This window comes from Leptosomus discolor, chromosome 1 (genome assembly GCF_034619465.1).
Source record: "Leptosomus discolor isolate bLepDis1 chromosome 1, bLepDis1.hap2, whole genome shotgun sequence".
Classification (NCBI taxonomy): domain Eukaryota; kingdom Metazoa; phylum Chordata; class Aves; order Leptosomiformes; family Leptosomidae; genus Leptosomus; species Leptosomus discolor.
Window position 1 is genome coordinate 193810327 of NC_141391.1, and position 23262 is coordinate 193833588.

The following is a 23262-nucleotide window of genomic DNA, read 5'->3' on the forward strand; positions in this document are numbered from 1 at the left end:
TGATAGCCATGACCTGATGGAGAGTGGCTTAGCAATAACATCTGCCAGCTCCCTCAGCACTTGTGGGTGCATCCCATCGGGGCCCATGGACTTGTGGGTGTCCAGTTTTCCTAAATACTCTCTAACCCAATACTCCTTGACCAAGGCAAAGTCTTCTTTCCTCCACATAGGTAGGCACATAACAGCTCTGTTGAATATGAATGGACTTAAACATGAACATAAGAGCATGAACGTGAACATGAGTAAAGTTTGGAGAATATGAAATCTCTTCTTATTGCAGACAAAATAGTTACATGACTTGGCATTCTCGGTAAACATCTGTTTCGCTATAACTCATTAGGCTCACAGACCACTTTTTCTCATTCTTTTTGCCATAACTGTTCATTATGTAATTCAAATTGATAACCGTTAATCGGCCAAAATCATCACTTTCAAAGAGAAGGAGGGAAGTCTAACGCAATGTAGTCACCTTCTTGCCAAAGCATCAGCTATGTTGCTGGGAGGAGGGAGCACAGTGGACTGGGAGAGAACGACTTGGGGGAACTGGTGAAGAGAAGGAGCCACCTGTGATGTCTGACAAAGCAGGCCCTGGGCTCCTGCATTTAGGCGCCTCCACTGACTTTAGATACAACACAATATGCCGGTCTAGTCCACTTAAGGCGGGTGTTCAAGACATCAAAAGGGAAAACTGACAGGAAACACTGAGTTTTTCTTAACAGATATTGGAGCGTGGATATTTGGTTACTCCCCACTGGTGAACTGAACTAGAAAGAGGAAGCTTTATTCTTCCAGAAAAGGATGGGATGGGACATGTAGGGGAAATAAACCCCTCCTCCTTTCTTTCATGTAATAGTGAAAGTAAACCACTTCCTCCACTGGAAGCTGAGACATCATAACCAGCAGGAAAAAGGAAACTCATTAGCTTGGGAGGAGGAATAACTGGCTTGCAGTACCTTCACTTTTTTTTTTTGGATCCAAATACAATACATGGCCATTCTGAGAGGTTGCTTGGCTCTTCAGCAGGATGTAGGTAGGCTGATTTTTAAAATACTACCTGAATTCCACAGTATTACAAAAGTAACTTAATACTACCTGTAATCTTGAATGTTAATTTATACACATTTTATAAAATACAACTTCAAAGCTCTACATTTAGGGAAAATGAACACGAAGAGGTGCCTACAACGGAGCCAGCACCTTGGAAGACCTCTTCTCGAATGCTGTGTGAGGCGGCTGAAAGGGGATAATGACCTTACAAAGGCCACACCGCAGTGGGGACACCGCTCGTTCCCACTTCTCTTGAGAAGCAGCGAAGTGACAGCTACTGTGGCAAGTGCTTACAGCACACGTCAACTTCATTGTTCACTATGCTTTGAAAACTCTGATTAGTTTAAGATGTTATGCATACTTCGTCATACACACCATGAACCTTAATACCAGAAGATGTGCAAGGGGGATGAGCCGACGGCTGAATTTCACTATACTTGGACATTTTTCAGCTATACAGTCCAGGAATTTATTGCTACACCAAAACCTTCATTTAGGAAAGATCTAGCACTATAATCCTCCAACCAGAATCCGTATTTATTATATATTAATTATAAATTCAATATTCAAAATACATGAATTTTAGTACATACAAGTTATTTTTACTGGATGGGGATGCTAGAATACAGATTGTAAGAAGACCACATCTAAGATTGCAACAACTCTTATCTCTGAAAGCTATTATTTAAAAAAAAAGGAACCCTTGAAAGCATGGGAATAATAGGAAGGAGTTTGAGTAGCAGAAGACCAACTAGTTTATATTCAAAGCTGAAATGGCTTGCATAAGCACATCATGAGAAACCGAGCATTATTATAGTAAACACAAAAGGTACCAAAGCCATGGCTTTAGGAATTTTGTCAACTTTTAGGGGAATTAGCAGCAGAACAATAATCATAATACTCAACAGACAAGTGCCACAAGTCTGGCAGAGCACAAACTATCAACTCCCTTTTTACAAGGAGTCAGAAAAGACAAGGGGTAATGAGACAATGGTAATACCCAAGTTACTCCTGGGAAGACTGTCCCGATTGGACAGCAGAGGAAAATTTTTCACAATGAGAACAATCAGCCATTGGAATAATCTCCCCAGGAAACTGGCGGATTCCCCAACACTGGACACTTAACGTTCAGTGGGACAGGGTGCTGGGTCATCTTGTCTAGACTGTGCTTTTGCCTAGAAAGGTTGGACCAGATGATCCTTCAGGTCCCTTCCAACCTGGTATTCTATGATTCTGTGAGCTCTTGCAATAATGGATCTGAGTTTAACTCTGTCATAAAACTTGAGAAGACAATACTTGGCTTGAAATCATATTATCAAGCTTTGCATCTCAAACATGTGTTTTTTGAAGTCTTTCACATTCATTTTTTCCTAATAGAACTTTAGCTAAAATAAGGCTTTTCTTGAGCCTTCCTCTAATGTGTATCAATGTGTCCTCACACAGAAACTGGACTGTAACGATGCAAATATACCCACAGAACAGGGCACGCCTGCTCTATTTTTTTTCGGTTTTAAGGAAAAAGCACTAAAGAGTTGGGGAGAAATCAAAAAGAAATACATATTTTTTTCAAACAGACAAACAAATAGTTGTAATTCTATTCTGGGTACTTCTTAACCTTTCACTGTTTTCCTGTAACACGGATATTCAATCTAATGACAATATTTGCAATCAATGATTTTCAGAACCTATATACAATGAGTTAATCAAACCCATGCAAAAATATGATGGGCTGCCTCACATTACAAAACCATGATCTAAAACCAATTATCCAAAAGGTTCCCCAAGGCTTATTAGTTCATAGAGTCATTAGGTGGTTTAGGGTATTAAACACCATTCGCACTATGACCGACCTTTGCCAAGTCGATTTTGTAAGTAAGTTATCAGGTTTAAGACTGCTACATTTTAATACACTAGAAAGCGCAACTCACTAACAGTCCATGCTTGGCTCACTCCCAAGAAACAATAATTTCCAACTGAGAGATCATGAACACCATGCAATCCAAATACAGCTGCACAGAACACTAGCAAGGCCATGCAGAGCTGACATACAGTCAGAAGGTTATTGAAGAATACACACGTGGAGTCATACAAAGAAGTCATCCAGGTTGGTGTAGTAAAGCTAGGTATTTGTGGAAGATTAAGAGGCAAACTTGGAACTTTTGGAAGAGCTACATTAGGAAGACTGTTGGTGATGCTCCTGTGAAGAAATAAACAATGTAGGAATACAATAAAAAATAGAATATTTAGAGGACAACGGGGGAGAACACTTGATTAGACAGAAAGCTATAGGCAGGTGCTTTGTTCAGATCTTGTAGAAAGCACTTACTTGACAGGTTGCCATGACTCTTGTTCAAGACCTCTGTGAATGGACTGGGCAATTGATGATTCCATGAGATCGATGTAGCGGACTACCATGGGAACAAAAATTTCTTGCAAATGTTTGTGAAACTTTCCATTGCACAAAAATGCTTTAAAAACAAACAAAACACAAAAAATGTTAGGCCTTTCCCTACTTTATTTTGCTATAGGAAAAAGTATCTCTTAAAATGTTTTAGTACACAAAAGCATTTTAAGAACAAGATCCAGTTTGTGTAGGAAATATAGTTCATAAAAGACAAATGAAGTGCTCCATGAAGACACTGCAGTATGTTTTAAACTGTCACTGTAATGAAAACTAGGCATATACTGAAGTTTTTTGCTGCACGAGAACACTTTTGCATCTTCTTCAAATTAATACTTTGCTGAATCTAAGCCTTAGCAATTTTGTTCAATACTTAGACACCAAAAGAGAACAAAAACCTAAACCAAACAAACAGTATTGGAATGTCATTCAATTATTTTTATTCTCTTTATGCTAAGAGGAACAAAGGTTATGCTACAACATTCCAGCCTCACTAGACTATTTGCAAAAATATAGAGGTATACAGCATTTCCTCCAGACTTCTTAATGGAAAAAGGCACTATGTGACACATGAGTGTTTGGGGGACTAAGAACAGTTTACCTATGTGCTCTGTGTCCTTGGGAGGTGGCAAAGTCCTGCATCACTGCCTGTAGCTACACAGGAGATTCAATGAGTTCTTGAATAGGAAATATGACTTGGTATGCCTATACATGTCCATACATGCTCACCACCAGAACCCTGGCTTTTCCCATCTTGACATGTGCACAAACCTCATCAAGACCCCCACGAACAAAAGTATCTCCCAGCCAGTCTGTGTTCATGTGAAACAGCCTCAGCAGCCAAGCTCGCCTCTTCTCTGTCCACTCAACTGTCTTGCAAAATTTTAAAGGATGCTAACTCTACACTTCCCTTCTGGAAGTTTGCTTATTCTCTGGTGTGATTATCTCCAACTTTACAGCTATTGTAGTTTTATAACTATTTAAGGGAAATTATGCGAACTAATTGCCTAAAGCACTTAGGAAAGCTGACATGTAACACACCTAGAGGTGTTCTCTTGCTTTTTGAAAGAAACGGAGTTGACTGGTGAGCATATAATAAGCATGAAGCATATTACTCAAGAAAAGTAAAGTAGCTATAAGCAGTAGAAAATTACCTAATTCACATATGGGGTTTGCTGCATGAAAAACTGTATGCACAATGCAAACTGAAGATACTTAAAACTTGAGAATTAGTTTGCCGCCACCACCGCTTGTCCCTGTACTCCCTGAAACGTTCTCTTAGCAAATCCTAACTCATAGCACACTAATGTTGTGTCCCACCAAGGGAGTATATCAGTTTCATGTTTTGAATGTGTCTGTGTTCACCCATTAATCCAGCACTATTATTAGGATCTACAAGAATAGTCCCAAGTGTATATGGAAGTCATACAGGCAAGCTGAGCCAAAGAGAGAAAGTTTCATCGTCTTGGTAGCCCTCCTTTGCTGTTTTAAATTCTCTTGGGGGTTTCTCCCCCACCTACTCCTGCATCCAGGCTTTTAACTTGATTTGGATGGGTAACACAAATGCATTTTGAGGAGGCTTCCTCCTCTTTCTAAGAGAAAAAAGGCTGGATCATATGGCTCAAAACCCTGGAAACCATCTCATAAAATTCCAATTCCTCTCGTTCCACTATTGGTCCAACTCCACGTATAACATGCAAAAATAATTTCTGTAACTTCCAGAAACTCCTTTGCCTTCCATTCGTGAATGATATCCACCACAAACTGAACCTGGGAGAGATGGAGACTATGGGGAAAATGAGTCATCAAGTTGCAGTTCCCTATCGCTGCTCGTATTGAAAGGAAATGCTTTTGTTGCTGAATGTCTGGACACTAATGTTTTTTTTTTCTTGAATAAAATGATCTGAAATCAAGAACTATTTTCTTGAAATCAACCTTGTAGGGTAATGGGAAATTATGTATCAATCACTTTTACTTAAGGAGACAATACGAATGCAATCATCTCTGGTTTTGTTCACCTGCCTCTCTCTTGCTAAGAATTTTGAAACTTTTAGATAATTTCAACCATATTACAGACAGGGGTGGAGATATTAGATATATAAAATTGCATGAAAACAGGCAGCTAGGTAGCAGGCAGAGATTATTAGGGTTTCCACTGAGAAAAAGGCAGCAACATAGCTCATCTCTTTTTAAACACTTGAGAATCCACCCTTGAGAACACCTATGAGTCCATTACAAACATGCTCCATTATTTACACTGTTCATAAAACTACTTGTTAACTAGCTAGTTCTGGCATAATTATTTGTATATCAGGCACCCAGAACAGTGTTATTTTTTCTGTATTTACATATCTTAAAACTGCAGCATCTGTGACCAGCAATACTGAGACAGATTTGGATATTAACACAAAGGTTTCACAGTATACAGCTGATGAATGCTGCCTTTGAGAAACATTAGACTGATTTTTCAAGGCAACTTTGAGCTTAAAAACAACAACAAGAATACCACTGTGTCAGTTAAGTCAGTATTGCTGCTTTATAGTGAACCAACGCAGGACTGGCATTAATCAGGCAATCACAGTTACTTGAAGGGATGAACTTGTAGTTTACTGTTTTCTGAGCACACCGCAGAAATGCTCTGCTACAAGCTGTACTCTGGGAATTACAGTAACAAAGCCTCATGGGCAGGAGGGAGACTCTTGTTATTCTGAAGTCAGAATGAAATTCAAAGAAGTCACAGCCAATAAAAGCTGTTCAACTCAAAAAGCAGAACCATTTTCCTAACATCCTGACACCAGTCTTTGCAGGGAAGTGAAACTTTCCAAAATGATGCCAAGACTCTTTAATATGACTGCATCTCCACAGAGATCCCTCTGTATGTGGGCACACACATGAGAGCATTGTCTTGGATCAACAATTCGGTGAGCATTCTGTTTTCCCCAGGCTGAGGACATGGCAGCTCTGGAGAAAATATCTGGAGATCTCTGTCAAGGTCTTTCCTATCTGGAGATCTCTGTCAAGGATTACTGCAGGGCAGGGAAAGATCTCAGGGCACAGGGGTAAGTGATATAGCTGAGTATCATCAGCAGACTCATGGCACTCTACCCTATGATTAGAATCTATCTTGCCAAAAGGTACCACCTGTGCATCAAAGCAGATGGGAAACAAGAGATTCTTGAGGAAATGCCACACTTCAAATCCCTCAACTACCACTTGTCTTCAAAGCTATGTAGCTTAATTCTTCATTGTCTTGTCAACATAGACACCCCACACCCTCTTCATATGAGCCATCTCCTATTCACACAAACAACAACATAATGAAAGCCTATGCCAGGGCAAACTAATGCATAGACAATGTTAATGGAAGACGGATTACAGAAACAGATTCCTACATGAAAAATTCTTGAAATATAGAAGTGAGGATGAAATTTATTAGCTGAAATATATTAAAATATGACCAGAAAAGACCAGAGATGAAAAGTACAGTCAGCACTGGAATGAGATTTCTCCTCTAACAGTAGGAAAAGAATCTGCTGTGCTTGTGGGGCTTGTTTTGCTTTTACTCATATAGGCACAGCTTAGGAGTCATCCTGGAGTTCATGTTATGTTATCCATGTTACGTTGTGCTCAAGAGTTTCTGCAGAATCAAAAGAAAGGAAGAATGACACAGGTTAGCATGAGTCTCTTTTCCACTGACAAAATTAGCACTTTGGCAGACAGTCCATAACTATCCTGCTCTCGACAGGATTCTCAGGAAGGCACCACTTCAATTTACTGGCATATTTTTAAAACTAAACTAAAATGTGTAAATTTCAAGAAGGAAATTTCCTCTGGCTTTCATAGCAGTTGAAAATCACCCAATAACCTGTAAAAAGAAAGTTTATATTTCCATTCATTTCCTGTTCATATTACATTCTGCCTCCACAGAGCATTTATTAATCAATTACTTAAATTATGGGGAAAACGGTAAGCGTCTCAGTTTATGTACAAATGGTTGTGTATTTTTACATACAAGACATACTTTAAAGGCGAATTTTAGAGATGTACTATGTGGAAGCAAGCTGAAAATTTTACAAGACAGAGTAACACGAATAGCTATTGCACAATTTTCTTGTGCCTAAAACTCTCATTCAGTCAAAAAGGTTATTGGATATTCTGGTAAACAATAACGCAGCCTGAGTCAGCTCTCAGTATCAGTAACCAAAACATGTAGGTCTTATCTGAAGGCAGGTTATGATTTCAAAGCAGTTCCCAAAACGACTGAGCAAAAATTGTAAGTCCCTGATCCAAGAAAAGATTCCCACTGCAATTAATGAGAAGTGTAAGGTTTGATGAGAGGTATCGGTGTGGGTATAAAGTTTGCCCTGGTTGCCTTAAATCCAAATTGGAGGCTATGATGTTATACTCAACTTCTAGTACAAAAGCGGTAGCAGGCTGTAACAAAGCAGCCTGTCTTTAGTGGTGTTTGGCATTCTGCTACTAGCAACAGCGATAGTGGAAAAACGTATCAGAGAATTCCTGTTTGAAATCAATAGCCATGATAATGACAACGGCTTTCAAGAGGCTAGCAACATGCTGGTTTTTCTGAATCAGCTTCATCAGACTGTCTACAGGTGTACCATGGCTGAGTTAAAACAGGTACACTGACATTTCACTGAGTAATACTTGATGGAAAATGAAGATTATGAGTTAACTTTGTAATACTCCTAGTTTTGACTGATTCGTGCCAACATAGTAATGCAAGAATGCTGAGCAACAGCACAGTACGCAATGTCAGTAAGTGACACTTGGAAAGAAATCTTGACAAGGAAAGGAGCAGAATACTGAATATACAATTGAAAAACCTCTAAAATAAGCCAATAGACACTTCATGTAACTAGGCATATGCCACTAAAAGATATCTCTGACATCATCTTAAATGAACAGGAATTAATACATGTCTGTCTTGAGGCACTAAAACCCTGATTAATCTGAGTAATTTAAACAACTACAGCAGTAAATTGCCCTCTAGAGCAGGCCCCTTCATAACATAATTTATAGGCTCTGTGGACAAAAAGTAACATGGTCATTACAGAAAGTAAGATACAATCCTGGGACACCTATGTCCTTCTTCCCTCTATGAATATCCAATTCTGGAAGAAATAATTTCGCTGTCATAGAGAGATACTGTGTAGTGTTAACCACTGTACAATATGCAAAGCTTTACACAGGCATAATTGTGAAACTTTGAAGATCATTAAAATGTATGCTATAAAAACAGATACAGTATTTTTTTTCAAACCTTTACATCTTGAAAAATCACAACAAATTTATCTACAATCTATTACTCATCTCCACAGTAAATGTAAATCTCCACAGTAAATGAATTTTTTTAAATCACTTTTTGTTATTTGTTAGCTCTTGTCAGAAAAGCTGAAATATTTTAAAGGATAGGAAGATTATACTCCTCCAACCGTTTTTTAAGGTAGTTCTTCAGTTAAACTTAACAGGAAAGTAATCACTGATGAACTCTAAATTGTTGTGGAATAAGTTCAGAAAAGAATGGAGAAGCTTAAAGTGACTCAAAATGGAGTCCTTCCTAGTAGAAGTGTGAAGCTTCAGTCAGGACCCTCCCTTCCTCCCCCCCTTTTACATCTTGAAAAGTTATATGCTATATTGGAAAACCCATTTTTTTCTCATTGTTCAATGAATATTGGCTTTGAAGTATTCCACTTGAATCTCGTACAATGTTCTGTATACTACGTAAAAAACCACATTTGATACTATTTGAATAGCAAAGACTATGCATCTTCATTATCTCATACTCTTTCTAATATTATATTTTAGTGACATAGTTATAGAAATAGTCTTACATATAAGTTTTTTTTTAATGCTGTAAATGTTAGATTGTTTCTTTATTGTTAGGAGTTCGCTCATGTCAGGTTTACGTGAAAACTGACTCCTGCATTGAAGATTTAGAGCTCATTTAAAGCTCTTGAGATAGAATAACACGCAGGTGTCAGTCCTCCAAATTTCACTGAAGATTAACCTAATATGCAATATGGTGACCTAACAGTTCTTCATTTGAAAGAAATCTGAAAAGTAATCTCTGATATAGCTGGAGAGCGAGAATAACCCAGTGGGATTTCCACCTCTTCATTTCCTAATGAGTTTTTTGATAATGAGAGGTGACTTTGCCAGTCACTGTGGGCTCTATTATGGCTAATTTACTCCACTTCACTCTCCTTGTTAATTATTAACACTAGCCTTTTTATCCTCATGAGACCACATTCCAGTTTTTCCCTTTTTAGATTTTTTTTTTTCTAAATCTATCTTTATGAAGGTGATAGTTTTCAGGAAAAGGTGTTCACTTAGGGCAAAGCCAGAATTATTTATTTCATTTTGGAAGACTGTAAAATTGATTATATAAGCATGGGGAGCTCTTTCTAATGTCTTTAATGCACTTGCAAGGTGAAAAGGCTGTTAATTAAAGAATAAGCACTGAGGTATGTTTCACTTGGGAATCAGTTCTTGGTAGAATGGTCACTTGCCACTTGCTAACAAATCCACCGATTAAAAGGTGACTAATTTTCACGGTTGCTTTCCAATAGTTCTGGGGAAAAAAAAGTCTGTAATATTCCAGATGGCTTTAACTTGCCAGAAACTGTCATTTACTATATCTATTACCATTAGGGAAATAGTGAAATTGGTATACAGGTGTGACATTTCATACAGCAGCCATTTAGTATCCTTCAGTTCAGGTTTTACAATCTTTCTAATAATTGCTTTGACATGAAGTTTTCATAAAATGTCTTTCCTAAGGCTGTTTTAATCATTTAGTATTATTATCCATTTAACCTTTTAAGGAAAGAAAAATCAGTAGCCTACCAGCAACCTCTGCACATGATCACAACCCTTGTTTGTTTCTATCACTTCTCTCAGGTTGGAACCAAAGCGCAAAGGAACACAAAAGACACAATAATGGAGTGAAAACTGGTGCTACAAATCCTTCTTGTAAGACTACTTTACCTCCACAGCTTTCAGAAACCAAATAAACATTTTAAGTGCACATAACATCACAACTAGAAATGTGTTTCCTAAACTGAAAATGTAAAATGATAGGAAAGACATCTGATACAGGCTTCAGATTTTTAATCTGGATTTTAGATGATCAGACACCCACTTAAAGTAATGCAGAATCCACCTTGCAGGAGTCTAACTTATGAGACCCGCACCAAGATCGAACAGATCCTACACCCTTCTGAGCAGCCTTCTAAATTGAGTCTAAATTACCACCAGCACAGCAATTTTAATATGTTTCTGTAGTTGCAGCTTGTCCGACAAAGGATCCAGATGAAACATTCATGAATATCTTAAAAACAAACTAAAGGAAACCCTAAGACTCACATTTTCGTTCACTAGGATAACATGTGAAAAAAGAAATCATCAGGAATATGGCATTTCATGTATTGCTACATGTCAGGGTACGAAAACATAATTCACGAAAAGAGATCTCTAAGACTGGATATTAATGTTCTTTCACTCTGTCCTAGACCACATTCAATGTGGTGCAGTAACAGTGACTTTCAACAATCCTCTTTAAGATTCAGCTTTAGTTTAGTGGCCCTGTCCATTTGCCCCTTTCCCTCCACGAATTTCATCATCCATCGTGTTACAGTGAATTGTACATTTGCTAGTTGCTCCATTTCATGATATCGTGCTGTGGCCAACAGGTACTATACTGAGATGACCTATATATTTCAATAAACACTTGGCAGGTAAGGTTAACAATAATACAGTGATAAATAATACAGGTTGCAATATGTGTGACCTTGGAGAAAAGCTCTTGAATACTATTTTCCGTACTTTCAGTCAAGCAGTTTTCATACATGGAGCTAAAATTCTTAAAAGCTATTGAACTTGCACAGAAATGAAATCAATTTTCCAGGAAGAGTTAAAAATGATTTCTTGTGTTTATAATAAAAAAAAATCAATTTTGGAATAACTTGAATCATTCAATAAAAACAGCATTTGGATCTCCAAAATAATTAAAAACCCAGTAGGTCATTTACTCATTTTTTAAAAATAGAATATGAATAAACATATAAAACATAGCACAAATATTTTTTTTTTCTTTATGATGCCTTAAAATGTTAGATGCAATTCAATGTTTTTAAATTAACACCTAATCCATTTTCTTTGGTTTCATGGGTTGTTTCGTTAATTCCATTATTAAAACCACTTTCACACAAAAAATGCCTAGGACATCACTTGACTATTATATGTATAAAAAATCTCTTCAAAGACGAATAAAAGCAAGACAATACAGCTATCTCACATTTTGGTCTCCAACTCAAACAATGATACAACAATACATCAAGTAAAAATAACACTCTGATTTGTTGTGTGTGTCTTACTCCATTCGTGCTAAGCTTACAATACCTTTATGGACATATCTACTCTGGAAGTAGTTTACATGAAGGCTTAGAAGGAAATATTAACTACAATTTTATTTAAGCTGTATAGATTAAATATGAAATATAAAATACATATTATGCTGCTTGTACATAATTGATTTAAAACTGAGCAATTTGTGACTACTGAATGGCTAAGGGATTGCCAGAATAAGGACTGAAATGGTGCAAGGATAGAGAGAAACTGCTCAACGGAGCACCAGGATGTATGTCATAAACACAGGCACTGTCACTTCTATGTTGAAAATTTTATTATTTAGAAATTGCTAAGGTGTGGGCACACTGAAAATTCTTATGCACACAATAAGTAAAAACCTTAAGATCTTACTGTCACTTCTGAGGGCATTGTTCAGCAGCTGGAAAAGTGGGAAGCTGTCCCAGGAGTCCTGTGGCTGTGCCTCGAGTGCTGAATCCATATCAACAGAATACAGAGACAAAAACTTCTCTGCATGTTCAGCCAATAATTCTGGCCACCAAGCGAACGCCTGCAAACATGACAAAATAGAATTACTAAACACGAGTCATAAAGCAAAGAGATGTGTTGTATCTATGGCAAAAAGCATTTGGATATGTCACTTCATGTCCTATCTCATTTGGGGAGGATGAACAGACTAAGCGAAAAATGTGAAAAAATTTTATAAAATCTTGCATCAAAAATGAAAGAAATCAAATAGATTATGCTGGGAAAGATGATATAAGCAGAAGAAAAATGAAAAAAAGGAGTATAAATCCCTGCAACTCTTTTTGCCAGAAAACAAAGAAAAGAACAAAGGCCACATCCTTGAAAAACTACTGTATATGCTTCTTTTAATTTTATTCAATTCTAAGGCTATAAGTAATCAGATTAATTTATTTTTCAAATAAATTCCTGTGAGTACATTTTGCACTCATTTGTTAATCAGAAAGGATGGTTTTAGTGTGAAATTTTATTCCTTGAAGTCTAAGGGTTTTTTTTTAAATAGATACAGAATGTTTTTTAATTCCTATTTTTGCCTTAAAGATGTCAACTTCTCCTGAGGAAGGCATCCAGTTTTACTTCCACAAATGCTATAAATACATCTTTAGAAATTCACAAATGTCTGTATTAATTTTCAGTAATTCCCATTAACATGATGTTGGAATACACAGTTTCCTTTGATAAAAATTTAGATTCTTAGGTAATCCTAGCTTAAAAGAGAAGGGACCTGTGATAAATCGTGTGTCAGCTCCACATCAAAGACTGCATCACATGTAACTCTTGCACCTTTTTACTGTCACTTAAATCTAGGCTTTGTTTTGGATCAGAGGGAACTGTATGATCCTGAAGTTAAAGATGAAGGTGAAGTGAGCTTATGAAATAGGATGAACATCACATACTGCTGAGAGTGTTTTGCTCAGAGGTCACAAAAATATCTGACAGTGAGAAACACCTACGCGTTAGATAAGAAAATGTCTTTGCTTTCAAACTTACATCCCTCGTTTTGAATACTTTTGATTACCAGCATGGGACACATGTAGCTTGATCTATACAAGTGCTGAGTTCCCACAACTTCAAATGAAGTCACAGAAATCCTCACTTGCATTTCTGAAACACAGGTCCTAGGCAACATAGAATTATGTACCCCAGCCTGAAAGGCATCAAATAAAAGACAGCTTCTGAAAAGTGGTCTACAAATATGTTTTTGCACTCTGGACTTTCTGATGACTGCCTGTAAATCTTTTTGACATGGGGCAAATGGAGAAAAGATGAATTGGCAGGAGGTTTTAAAGAAATGCTGAGCATCCTTTGCTACTACTGAAAAGTACTTTCTGTGTTGCAGTGTCAGGATTGAAGGGTGCTGATTGGCCCCCTAGTGAAAAGGACGGATGAGGCTTCAAAAATTTTGGCAAGAGTTTGAAATGGAGTCTTTTTCCTCAAACTGGAAGAAGTTTCTCATTAGTAAATGCAGTTTAAATGGGAACTCATTAAAGGAACAGACTCCTTACCCTAGAAAATAACTAAAGGCAAAGAAATGAAGAAAGAAGAAAAGAAATGTATATAGGCATTGGCAGGTGTCCTTTTCAGGTACGAAAAACTCTTTTCGGAAAATATTGCCAAAACCTCAGAACAAAGCAAAACCAAACCCAGAAAACCAGCACATTTTTTTTCCATCTTCTTCCCCTTTGTAAATGACACTTTGAACCCAGACAGAAATTCTTCTGACCCTCTCAAGAGCTACCCATCATTGCTTAGACAGCAAGGAAGAAGAATAGAAAAACAAATACCTCAGCTAGATAGTTGTTCAGTCATTATGGATAATATGAAAACAGGCTAAAGGCAATTAGCAGTTGGTGACACACATTCTAAGAGAACAAAAACATTGACTGGATTAAAGGAAGACTGAAGTTCTCAGATTCTAGAAAGACACACAAATGTAGCAATACAACATCAGAAATCATCAGAACAATTTATGTTACACATTAAATGCACAGTTACATGCTATAAATGGTGAAAAATAATGCTTAGTTCTCCGGGAAACACATACCTCTCTTCCCTTTGGCCGTCCCAGAAATTTGGAAGTGTTATGAATTAAGAAAAAAAATATCTAGTATTAAAAAATGTGATACACTATTTTAGAGATTACTGATCCTTTTTGTCAACTGCACCATCAAACACTGAACATTTACTTAACATTATGATGTGAAGTCACCATACTTGATCTTCAGTTTTGAGTAGGGAATGTATAATTTTGTGATGTTATTCTCAAATACATTTTAATTTGGAAATTCGGCACACTATAAATTTCAGTAAAATCGAACATTTATTACATGAATGAAGAAAGGGGAAAATAATCTTAAAATTATCTTTATTCTTTTCAAGCTGTCTTAGATTAGATTGAAAACTTTTGCTGAATTGACTTTTCTGAAGGCATATGCAATTTATCTACTCTTCTGAAAAATACCACATTTGACTGCAAATAAGTAGTACGGAAAGTGATCTTTGAACAGAGATGTTAATCATACATGTATCATTTGATCTGTTTCTTCTGTGTTCTTTTCCACATAAGTCTAGTATTCTTATAGTAATGCAGGTTCTCAAAGGACAAAGACAACAATGTATACATTTTCTTAAGTAATCGTTACAGAGTAGCACAGTGGCAACAGCAGTGTAGAACAGGACCTCCAGGGAATTAATTTCAAATCATTGAAACAGCTGTTTCTTCAGTATAAGATAAAACATCTATAACAAGTTCACACATGACAGATGTAAGCTAAAAACTAGATTCCATAGTGTGATATAAAACCAGATGTTTTGAATGATCATATTTATAACTATATACACTAAATCATGTTTATCCCTTTACATACTTTCACCAAAAATATTTATTGAGTTTTTGGAGAACATTTTAAAAACAATTTCCTGAACTTTAGAAAACTGTATTTATTAATTAAATGTTAATAGTATATACAATTGTGTGTACCTGGTTAAGTTTATTTTTGTAATTCTTTGATATAAAAGGTGCTATAATTCTAAATATTCTAAATATTATGGTTTCTGTATCATGAAGCAAAAGACTTGAAAGTAAGAAACATGAAATTGTTCTATTTTATTTCTACTACCTTATAAGGCCATATTAAAAAACATAAGTTTAAAAGCAGTATTTTTCCAATCCACAGAAGAGCAACGTGAATGTTATTATTATACCCATCATTATTTTTACATAAAGATCAAGATCTGTATAACATGATGAAAACTAGCATTCAGTTATATTTTCTTTCTATTTTGAATGAGAGGTGAAAAGTTGGAAGGAACAACTGTATAAGGCTATGAATGTTTTCCATACCATTTCACCACCTCCAGCACAAAGATGCTTTCTCTATTTTATGCTCTTTAATTTTCATTTCTAAACCTACAGTTCATTGAAGCGAATTCAAGTAGAGTTTTATTTAACTTCACTTTTCATAAGCTTCAAGTCTCTTATTCCTCTGTAAATGTGAACTGCCTTAAACATATGTCAGAAAGTAAAGCCAAAATATTTCTTGACAGAATTGCTTCGCATCAGGGGAGAAAAAATCTAGGAACAAATCATTCTCTACAGCAAATGCAGTTACGGCCTCACCTCTGAATGATGTTCTTCATTTTGCTGCAATACTTCTATACAGAGTTCTGCAAGGTGAAGAACCTCTTCCAGTTTTCTACCAGGTGTTGCTTGGTTCATGGTTTCTATACAAATATTAAACGCAAACCAAAATCGCTTTGGTTAAAACCAAGATTCAACAGTAAGAGAAATGTCAGAAAGGAATAGGAATGGTACAAAGTTACAGTTTTCTGAAGTATAAGGAATTTCTCGTGTTAAGGACAATCATTTAATACAAGTAAATGCAGCTGAATGTCCAGACCACTAGAAAGAGAAAATATCTGATTCACAAAAGAATCATTGATGATTATAAACATTATCTGATTTAATATGGGAGAACTAACAGGTGCATCAATGTATTAGATGCTCAACTTCTGCAACAAGCAAGTTCTAATTCTCTTCAAGGTCAGATATACAAAGACAGCAGACAGTAAAGACCTTTTTTGCTATTGTACCATCACTACAACGCTGTTCTCGCTAGATGACTGATTACCGTCATCAGCAAGATTCATGCATTTTGCAGCAGTCAAAAATTCCAAATGTTTAATCTAAACAAGAAACTACATTTTAGGTGTATTTAAAAATATGAAAAGTACAAAACACAATAATTATTCAAATAACTAATTTCTAATAACTAATTATTCAAATAACTAATTTTCTACCTGCTGTTCAGCAATAACAGCGAATCTGCATTCTTTTCAGTACCATAGTGAAAAGTGGCACTATAAAATAAAGATGTTATAACGGAATTGACACAAACCTACTCAAAACTCCACATAAAAAAAAGCAAGTACAAATGCAAAAGTTACAAATGACATGAGGATCTCATTCTACAGAGTGGACTACAACAAAAAAGCAAACAACAGAGGTAAAACAAATTCTTTATGTAAAATTCCTACAGGGCAATTAAACTCAGTGTAGTTTTCAATTAAAAAAAAATCATAGGACTAGATCCCAGGAAGAATTATGGGAGATAAGGGAAGAGACCAATTGAAATTTTTATAACTATAGTTTAATTGGTGAAAGTAATTTGTCCAACTATGTAATTTCTATCATTAGGAATACCTTCAGTATTAGCTAGCTGAGCTTGTTTACTTAACAAAGCTCATGTCCCTAATCACAAAACACAGGATGGAAACGATGTTGTACAATAAAATCATCTATAAAGTATGGTCACATTAACCAGGTCTGCAAAGGACTTAGGAAACTTATAACACAACATGAGTGAGGGTCTCAGGAACCCTATTTTCTCATTTTCTGTGCATGTTTATGGTTCACATGAATAGCAAATCACATGAATACACATGATCTCCTGGTCCCTTCCAACTCCTACCATTCTGTGACTCTGATTCTGTGATCTTCATATGCAGAAAATTCTACTGACATTTCTTTCCCACTTTATGCATTCATCATGACATAGAACATTAGCAGATTAATTAAAAAACTTACATAATCTCCTTGGTGTCAGTGAGAACATCAAACTGCATGCACTAAATATTTTTAACGCTTAACATTTCTGGCAAGTCAAAACGACTTTTCAGACATCTTAAAGGCAGGTAACCTTGCCCAGTTCATCAGCACTACCAGACCTTGATGAAATATATAGCTTTAATGTAATTTTTGAAGAAGCATTGGATTAGAACCTTCAGCAAACATCTACTTAAAGGTGATTACAAAACCACATTGTTTTCATGCAAAAAACAAAGCAGGCAAATTAGTTAGTGAAGCAACTAAAATTATTTTTCACATCTTATTAAAAAGATCACATAAGCAGACATGTAGAAATGATTTCCAAAACCACAATCTAACTCTTTAATATAGAGTTATTGTATGAAAATGGACCAAGCACAAAGCACACACCAGGACACAAAACTACATTCACAATGTTAGGATTATGGTTATTAATAATGTATTGAATTTGCAAATTTGATACCGTAGAACAATTATATGAATATAACCACAACAATATTAATGTATTATGTCAAGTGAGATTAGAAAGGATTGGTCCTTTTATTATTTAGATTATAATATAAAGACTACTATTGGATTCAGACTTAAATAGTGGTTTCTACGCTTATCTTGGACTGAAACTGCTGTTTCCTCTAGTGGTCAGTGTCCTCCCCTCCCTGAACACACAGCAAGTACTTATTCATACAGCTGATACATCACTATCAGTACCATTGATGTTAATGACTCTTAGGAAGAAACTAGGATATTAATACAGAATATGACTGGCACATCTGATTTTAGCATAAATAACTCATTTTATTACAAATGCAGCCTGATCTTCATAGACCTTACATCTAACCAAGTAAACAAAATAGCTGCATTCATAATTGCATCCATCTTAATAAGACTAAATAAGCTGTAAACTATTCAAAAATTATATCCTAGAACGGCTCCTCTAAATTAGTAAGAAAGTAATTCTAATAATTGTATTGGATCTGATGTTGCATTTTTGCATCAGAGTAAGTTCACTTATTCCGCACCTGGAATAAACTCAAGATAGCCTAAAAATGGCTGTTGAACAGACATCATTATCAGTAAGGAGAGCAGGAGAAAGACCACAGATTTACTAGCTAACTGTGAGATTATCCTGAACCACCACTGTGACGAGATCATGACAAAGAGAAACGTGGTCTCAGGGAAGTATTAATTCCATCGAGCAAGGCACTGAGGAAATGCCGTTCCGGTCATCTGTATTGAAGTGATGAACTTTCATCAACAATGGCATTGAAAGGATAAGAATTCTGAATTTCAATCAGAAATGGCATTGAATGGAGAGTTCGGGGTTTTTTTTTTGCATGTTTGTTTGTTTGAAAGGCATAATTAGCCTAATAAAATGAAGGATGAAAGGGCGATCAGAATTGTTCCCACACAGGCAATGTGCGAATACGGTGTTCCCACAGTTGGAGCACATGGGAAGCAGAAGACCTACTTATGAACAGGGATGATGATGGCTTAAAAATAAATCAGTCATGATAAATTATTTAAGCCAGAAATTGCAAGGATTTCAGTCATTATGGGACTAATGTTCAGGAATGTATTTTTCAATAGGATTTCTGTGTTTACGAGAAAAAAGAGGACGAAACCTGTAAATTTCCCTTTGAGGTGAATATGGCAAGTTTTTGAGTGACATTTCATGGCAGGAATGACTAAAAATGTGGGACAGATTAGGCTTAATGATTTCCAGTTCCAAGTTTGCATAAAATTTCCCATGCTATTTACTACTTTACCCTGCAACTATTTATTACTTGCTAAAACCATGCAAATTACGTTTGATGCTTCATACACCTTTCAACAATATTTTAAAAATCATTACTTTCCTATAAGATTTATTGATAAGAAAAGGTGGCAGAGAATTGAACCCACTCTGCATCCTTGAACAACTCTTGCTAATTTTATTGTTGTTTACTTATTTACAGAATAAATCAATACATGCAATTTCATTTGGATGACAGATGCTTCCCTACATTTCACTTAGGCTTCATCTAAAGCTTCCTTTTCCATCTGTAAGTTATCACATCAGCTAGTCTTTTTTCTCTGTAACTAATTACCTTTCACTTTCCAAAATCTAGCAGATACATGCTATGGATAACTACCATTTACATGGGTGTATAACCAAGGGGCTATGAAGTAATTTGAGAGACAAAGAACAAAATACTAATTTTGTTTTTACCAAACAAGCAGTATATTTGAAATATGAGTACCAATAAACTGTTATATGGAACTTTTAGAACCTCCAAAACGACTGAGCAAAATACTGTACTTGTCTTTATAAGTGTAAAAAAATTACAGGAATGGAAATCAGTGCTGTCAGTTTTCATTATATTCATGATGTCTTTCTCCCCACAATTACTAAGGGTTGTTAAAATGTGTTTACACTGCTCAAACTAACAAGTTGCAGCAGGAGTCGAGTCAGTAAATATGCTGCTTGACATCTTTTAGAAAACAAACAGAAAAAGCCATCAATCATCTGTTTTCAGCTTCACATTCTGCCGAAATGAAAAAGCAAGCCAGGCTTTGCAAATAATGGATGCTTTCTCAAGTATGTATTATCAGTGAGTCACATAGGCACCAAGAAAATATTGTTAAATGAGCTAAGTTAACTGACTAAAATGCTACTGAAATGACAAGGTGACTGCTTCATGGACTGACGGAGCCTAGGGCCACAAGGGACTGTCAGATCATCCAGCCTGACCTCCTGTGTCACACAGGTCAGAGAACTTCTCCTGGTTCCTCCTTTCTTGAGCCCAACAGGATGTCTAAAACCTAACTCAAGCTTGCTTTCCAGAAGAGAGTTTATCCTTGAACAGAAATGTACAATTCACCTCTTTCTTTTTCTCCCCAGCATGCAAACTGTTAAACACGTGTGTGTTTAATTTCTCATTGGCATTTTCTGAACACAGGAATCTGCTGATTAAAGAGGTGATTCTCCTCCTCAGGTATCAGTACAGTGCAGCTAGGAGGTACCTGTCTCTGTACTGCCACTCTCCCCACTGCGGCACAGCATTTATCCCTTAACTGGTTTTCCCAGTATTTCATCCTTCCTCCTTCTCTTCAAACAAACATATGCAACCAAGACATTCAGGAGAGCCAACCTGTCTCCAGGCCAGAGGAACTCCCACAGAACAATGGCAGGGATACTGGAAAAGAGGCAAGTATGCTGAGAGACCCCGAGTTCACAGTCCCAGTGGGCTTATATGTACATTCACATCCAGACAGCTAGACAGGGCTTGAGACTTCTGTGGTGATGTTGCAGTTTAGGATTTGGTCCAGCTCATTTTACACCAAACTGCAACAGAACATCCAGTTTGCATTTTGATCATGTAAGACAACTGGCATTTGTTTTAATTTTCGTCAGCACTGTTGCTTGGTTGCTGTCAGCACTCAGCTGTTGTGCTACTTAATATTAATGCTACCAGCATTAAAGCCTGAAGAAAGTGCAAGATGTCTGCTGATGGAGGTGTCTGACCATCAACTAATTAATTTCCATGCATGTGCCAAAGTTAGACACACAGGAGGGAAGATGATGTGATGTCTGATGGCTGTCAAACTCCTTCCAGGATGCAATGCACATGCAGCAGTGCACGGCCTCAGCAAGTTTTGGAGCTTCTGAAGGAACATAGAACGAAGGGACAGAATGCACCCTCAGCAAGTTGGCTGGTGACACAAAACTGGGAGGAACGGCTCACACACCAGAAGGCTGTGCTGCCATTCAGTGAGACCTGGACAGGCTGGAGAGCTGGGCACAGATGAACCTAAAGAGGTTCAATAACGGCAAGTGTAGGGTCCTGCACCTGGGGAGGAATAACTCCATGCACCATTGCAGGCTGGGGGTTGACCTGCTGGAGAGCAGCTCTGCAGAGAAGGACCTGGCAGTCCTGGTGGACAGCAAGTTAACCCTGAGCCAGCCATGTGCCCTTGTGGCCAAGAAGGCCAATAGTATCCTGGGGTGCATCAAGAAGAGTGTGACCAGCTGGTTGAGGGAGGTTCTCCTCCCACTCTGCTCTGCCCTGGTGAGGCCACATCTGTATCCAGTTCTGGGCCCCCCAGTTCAAGAGGGACAGGGAACTACTGGAGAGAGTCCAGCAGAGGGCCACGAAGATGATGATGGGACTGGAGCATGATTCTTAGGAGGGAAGACTAAGATACTTGGGGCTCTGTAGCCTGGAGAAGAGAAGACTGAGCAGAGATCTTATCAATGCTTATAAATATCTAAAGGGCTGGTGTCAAGAAGATGGGGCCAGGCTCTTTTCAGTGGTGCCCAGTAACAGGACAAGGGGCAATGGGCACAAACTGGAACACAGGAAGTTCTGCCTGAACACAAGGAAAAACTTCTTTACATTGAGGATGACAAAGCACTGGAACAGGCTGCCCAGAGAGGTTGTGGAGTCTCCTTCCCTGGAGATATTCAAAACCCGCCTGGATGCAGTCCTGTGCAACCTGCTGTAGGTGAACCTGCTTTAGCAGGGGGGTTGGACTAGATGATCTCCAGAGGTCCCTTCTAATACCTATCATTCTGTGATTCTGTGTGATTCTGTGATATTGCCTGTTTGGATATTGTACAGAGGGACCTAAATCTTATGTAATTCTTTCTAAATACAAATATAATGCATGGAGCCTAAATGAGCTACACTTTTTTTTTCCATACCAGCTCTCTTGCCAAAGAATCTGACTGTTTCACTCCAAATAGGAGCCTGAGAGTGAACTCATCTTGATGCAGAGATGTTGACAAGGAAGCCCCGCAGTAAAGCAGGCCATAATATAATTTGATAATACAGATACACCACAATTTGAGCTGTATGGAGCCAACTCTGCTCCAGCAGGGCCCATTAACTCCTTCTTTTTGAGATGTGAAACCAGCAAGATTGCTTCTAGACTTATATCAAAACCCGTACAAACATCAATAAACTGGAGCTGAATATATGTTACTGGACCTGAACTGACTCTGCAGAATTAATCCAGAACTGGATAATCCACCCATAGATAATTTCGATTTGACTGTGGTAGATTTTCCTGCAAATTCTCACAGAATTAATTCTGCATGACGAAGTACAGAGTGGACATCTGGGAGGACATCCGATAGTCTTCTGATTAAAAAAAAAATTCTAGCCTTATATAAATAATGGAATATAGCTTCAATTAGGTAGTTGAAACCAGTCTTTCTGTAATTGTTTTCTAAGAATTCAACAGGATTTTAAATTATAGGGAAAAAAAAAAAATTACCATTATCACCTATGTACAGAGAGATTATGAGATCTGCAGAAAATTAGAGTTCACATCTCCTAGTCTATAACCTATCATTTTATAAAGTGGGTCACACTACAATGTTTTCAGTTTTTAAAAGTTTATTGTAGCATTCAATGGAATTACTTTAATGGGAAAATTACAGGTTGGGGGTTTTTTTGGTTGGGTTTTTTTTTTTTTTGGGTTTTTTTTTGTTTGTTTCCAAAAAGGGAATCTTGGCTCATGGAAAAAAATTGAAACAACAAATCCGAAAAGGTAAAAGCAGCAAAAAAAGGCAGAGATGAAAAGAAATCTCAATTTTTAATTGCTGATCAAAGGCACTTAATTTATGATTCTTTTTATTCTGGTTTTGGCAACACAGATACAAGCAGTTGGTATTTTCTTCCTTTCCCTCACCCCTAGTTTCTCTTCAAAAGGGGAAAGAACTAATGTTCTCAGCACTTTCTGTCCCTGTGCAATAAAACTCAGAGGTAACAAACATGGCAAACTGAAAGGCTCCATGAGTGAAGAGACC

At 37.1% G+C, this 23262-nt stretch overlaps 1 protein-coding gene across 14 annotated transcripts in view; it reads right to left on the minus strand.

Moving 5' to 3' along the window:
• CADPS2 (calcium dependent secretion activator 2) overlaps positions 1 to 23262 on the minus strand; it is a 318458-nt gene that overhangs the window by 52473 nt on the left and 242723 nt on the right. For 5 of the 14 annotated variants that reach the window (XM_086473344.1, XM_086473328.1, XM_086473312.1 and 2 more), the window contains 3 exons: positions 15981 to 16084; positions 12230 to 12386; positions 3374 to 3515 (listed from right to left, as the gene is read on the minus strand). In XM_086473344.1, coding sequence (XP_086329470.1) covers positions 3374 to 3515; positions 12230 to 12386; positions 15981 to 16084 — 403 coding nt within the window. Of the gene's footprint in view, positions 1 to 3124; positions 3245 to 3373; positions 3516 to 12229; positions 12387 to 14405; positions 14415 to 15980; positions 16085 to 23262 lie in introns of all 14 variants that reach the window. The other 9 variants (XM_086473262.1, XM_086473275.1, XM_086473251.1 and 6 more) reach the window with 3 other exon arrangements.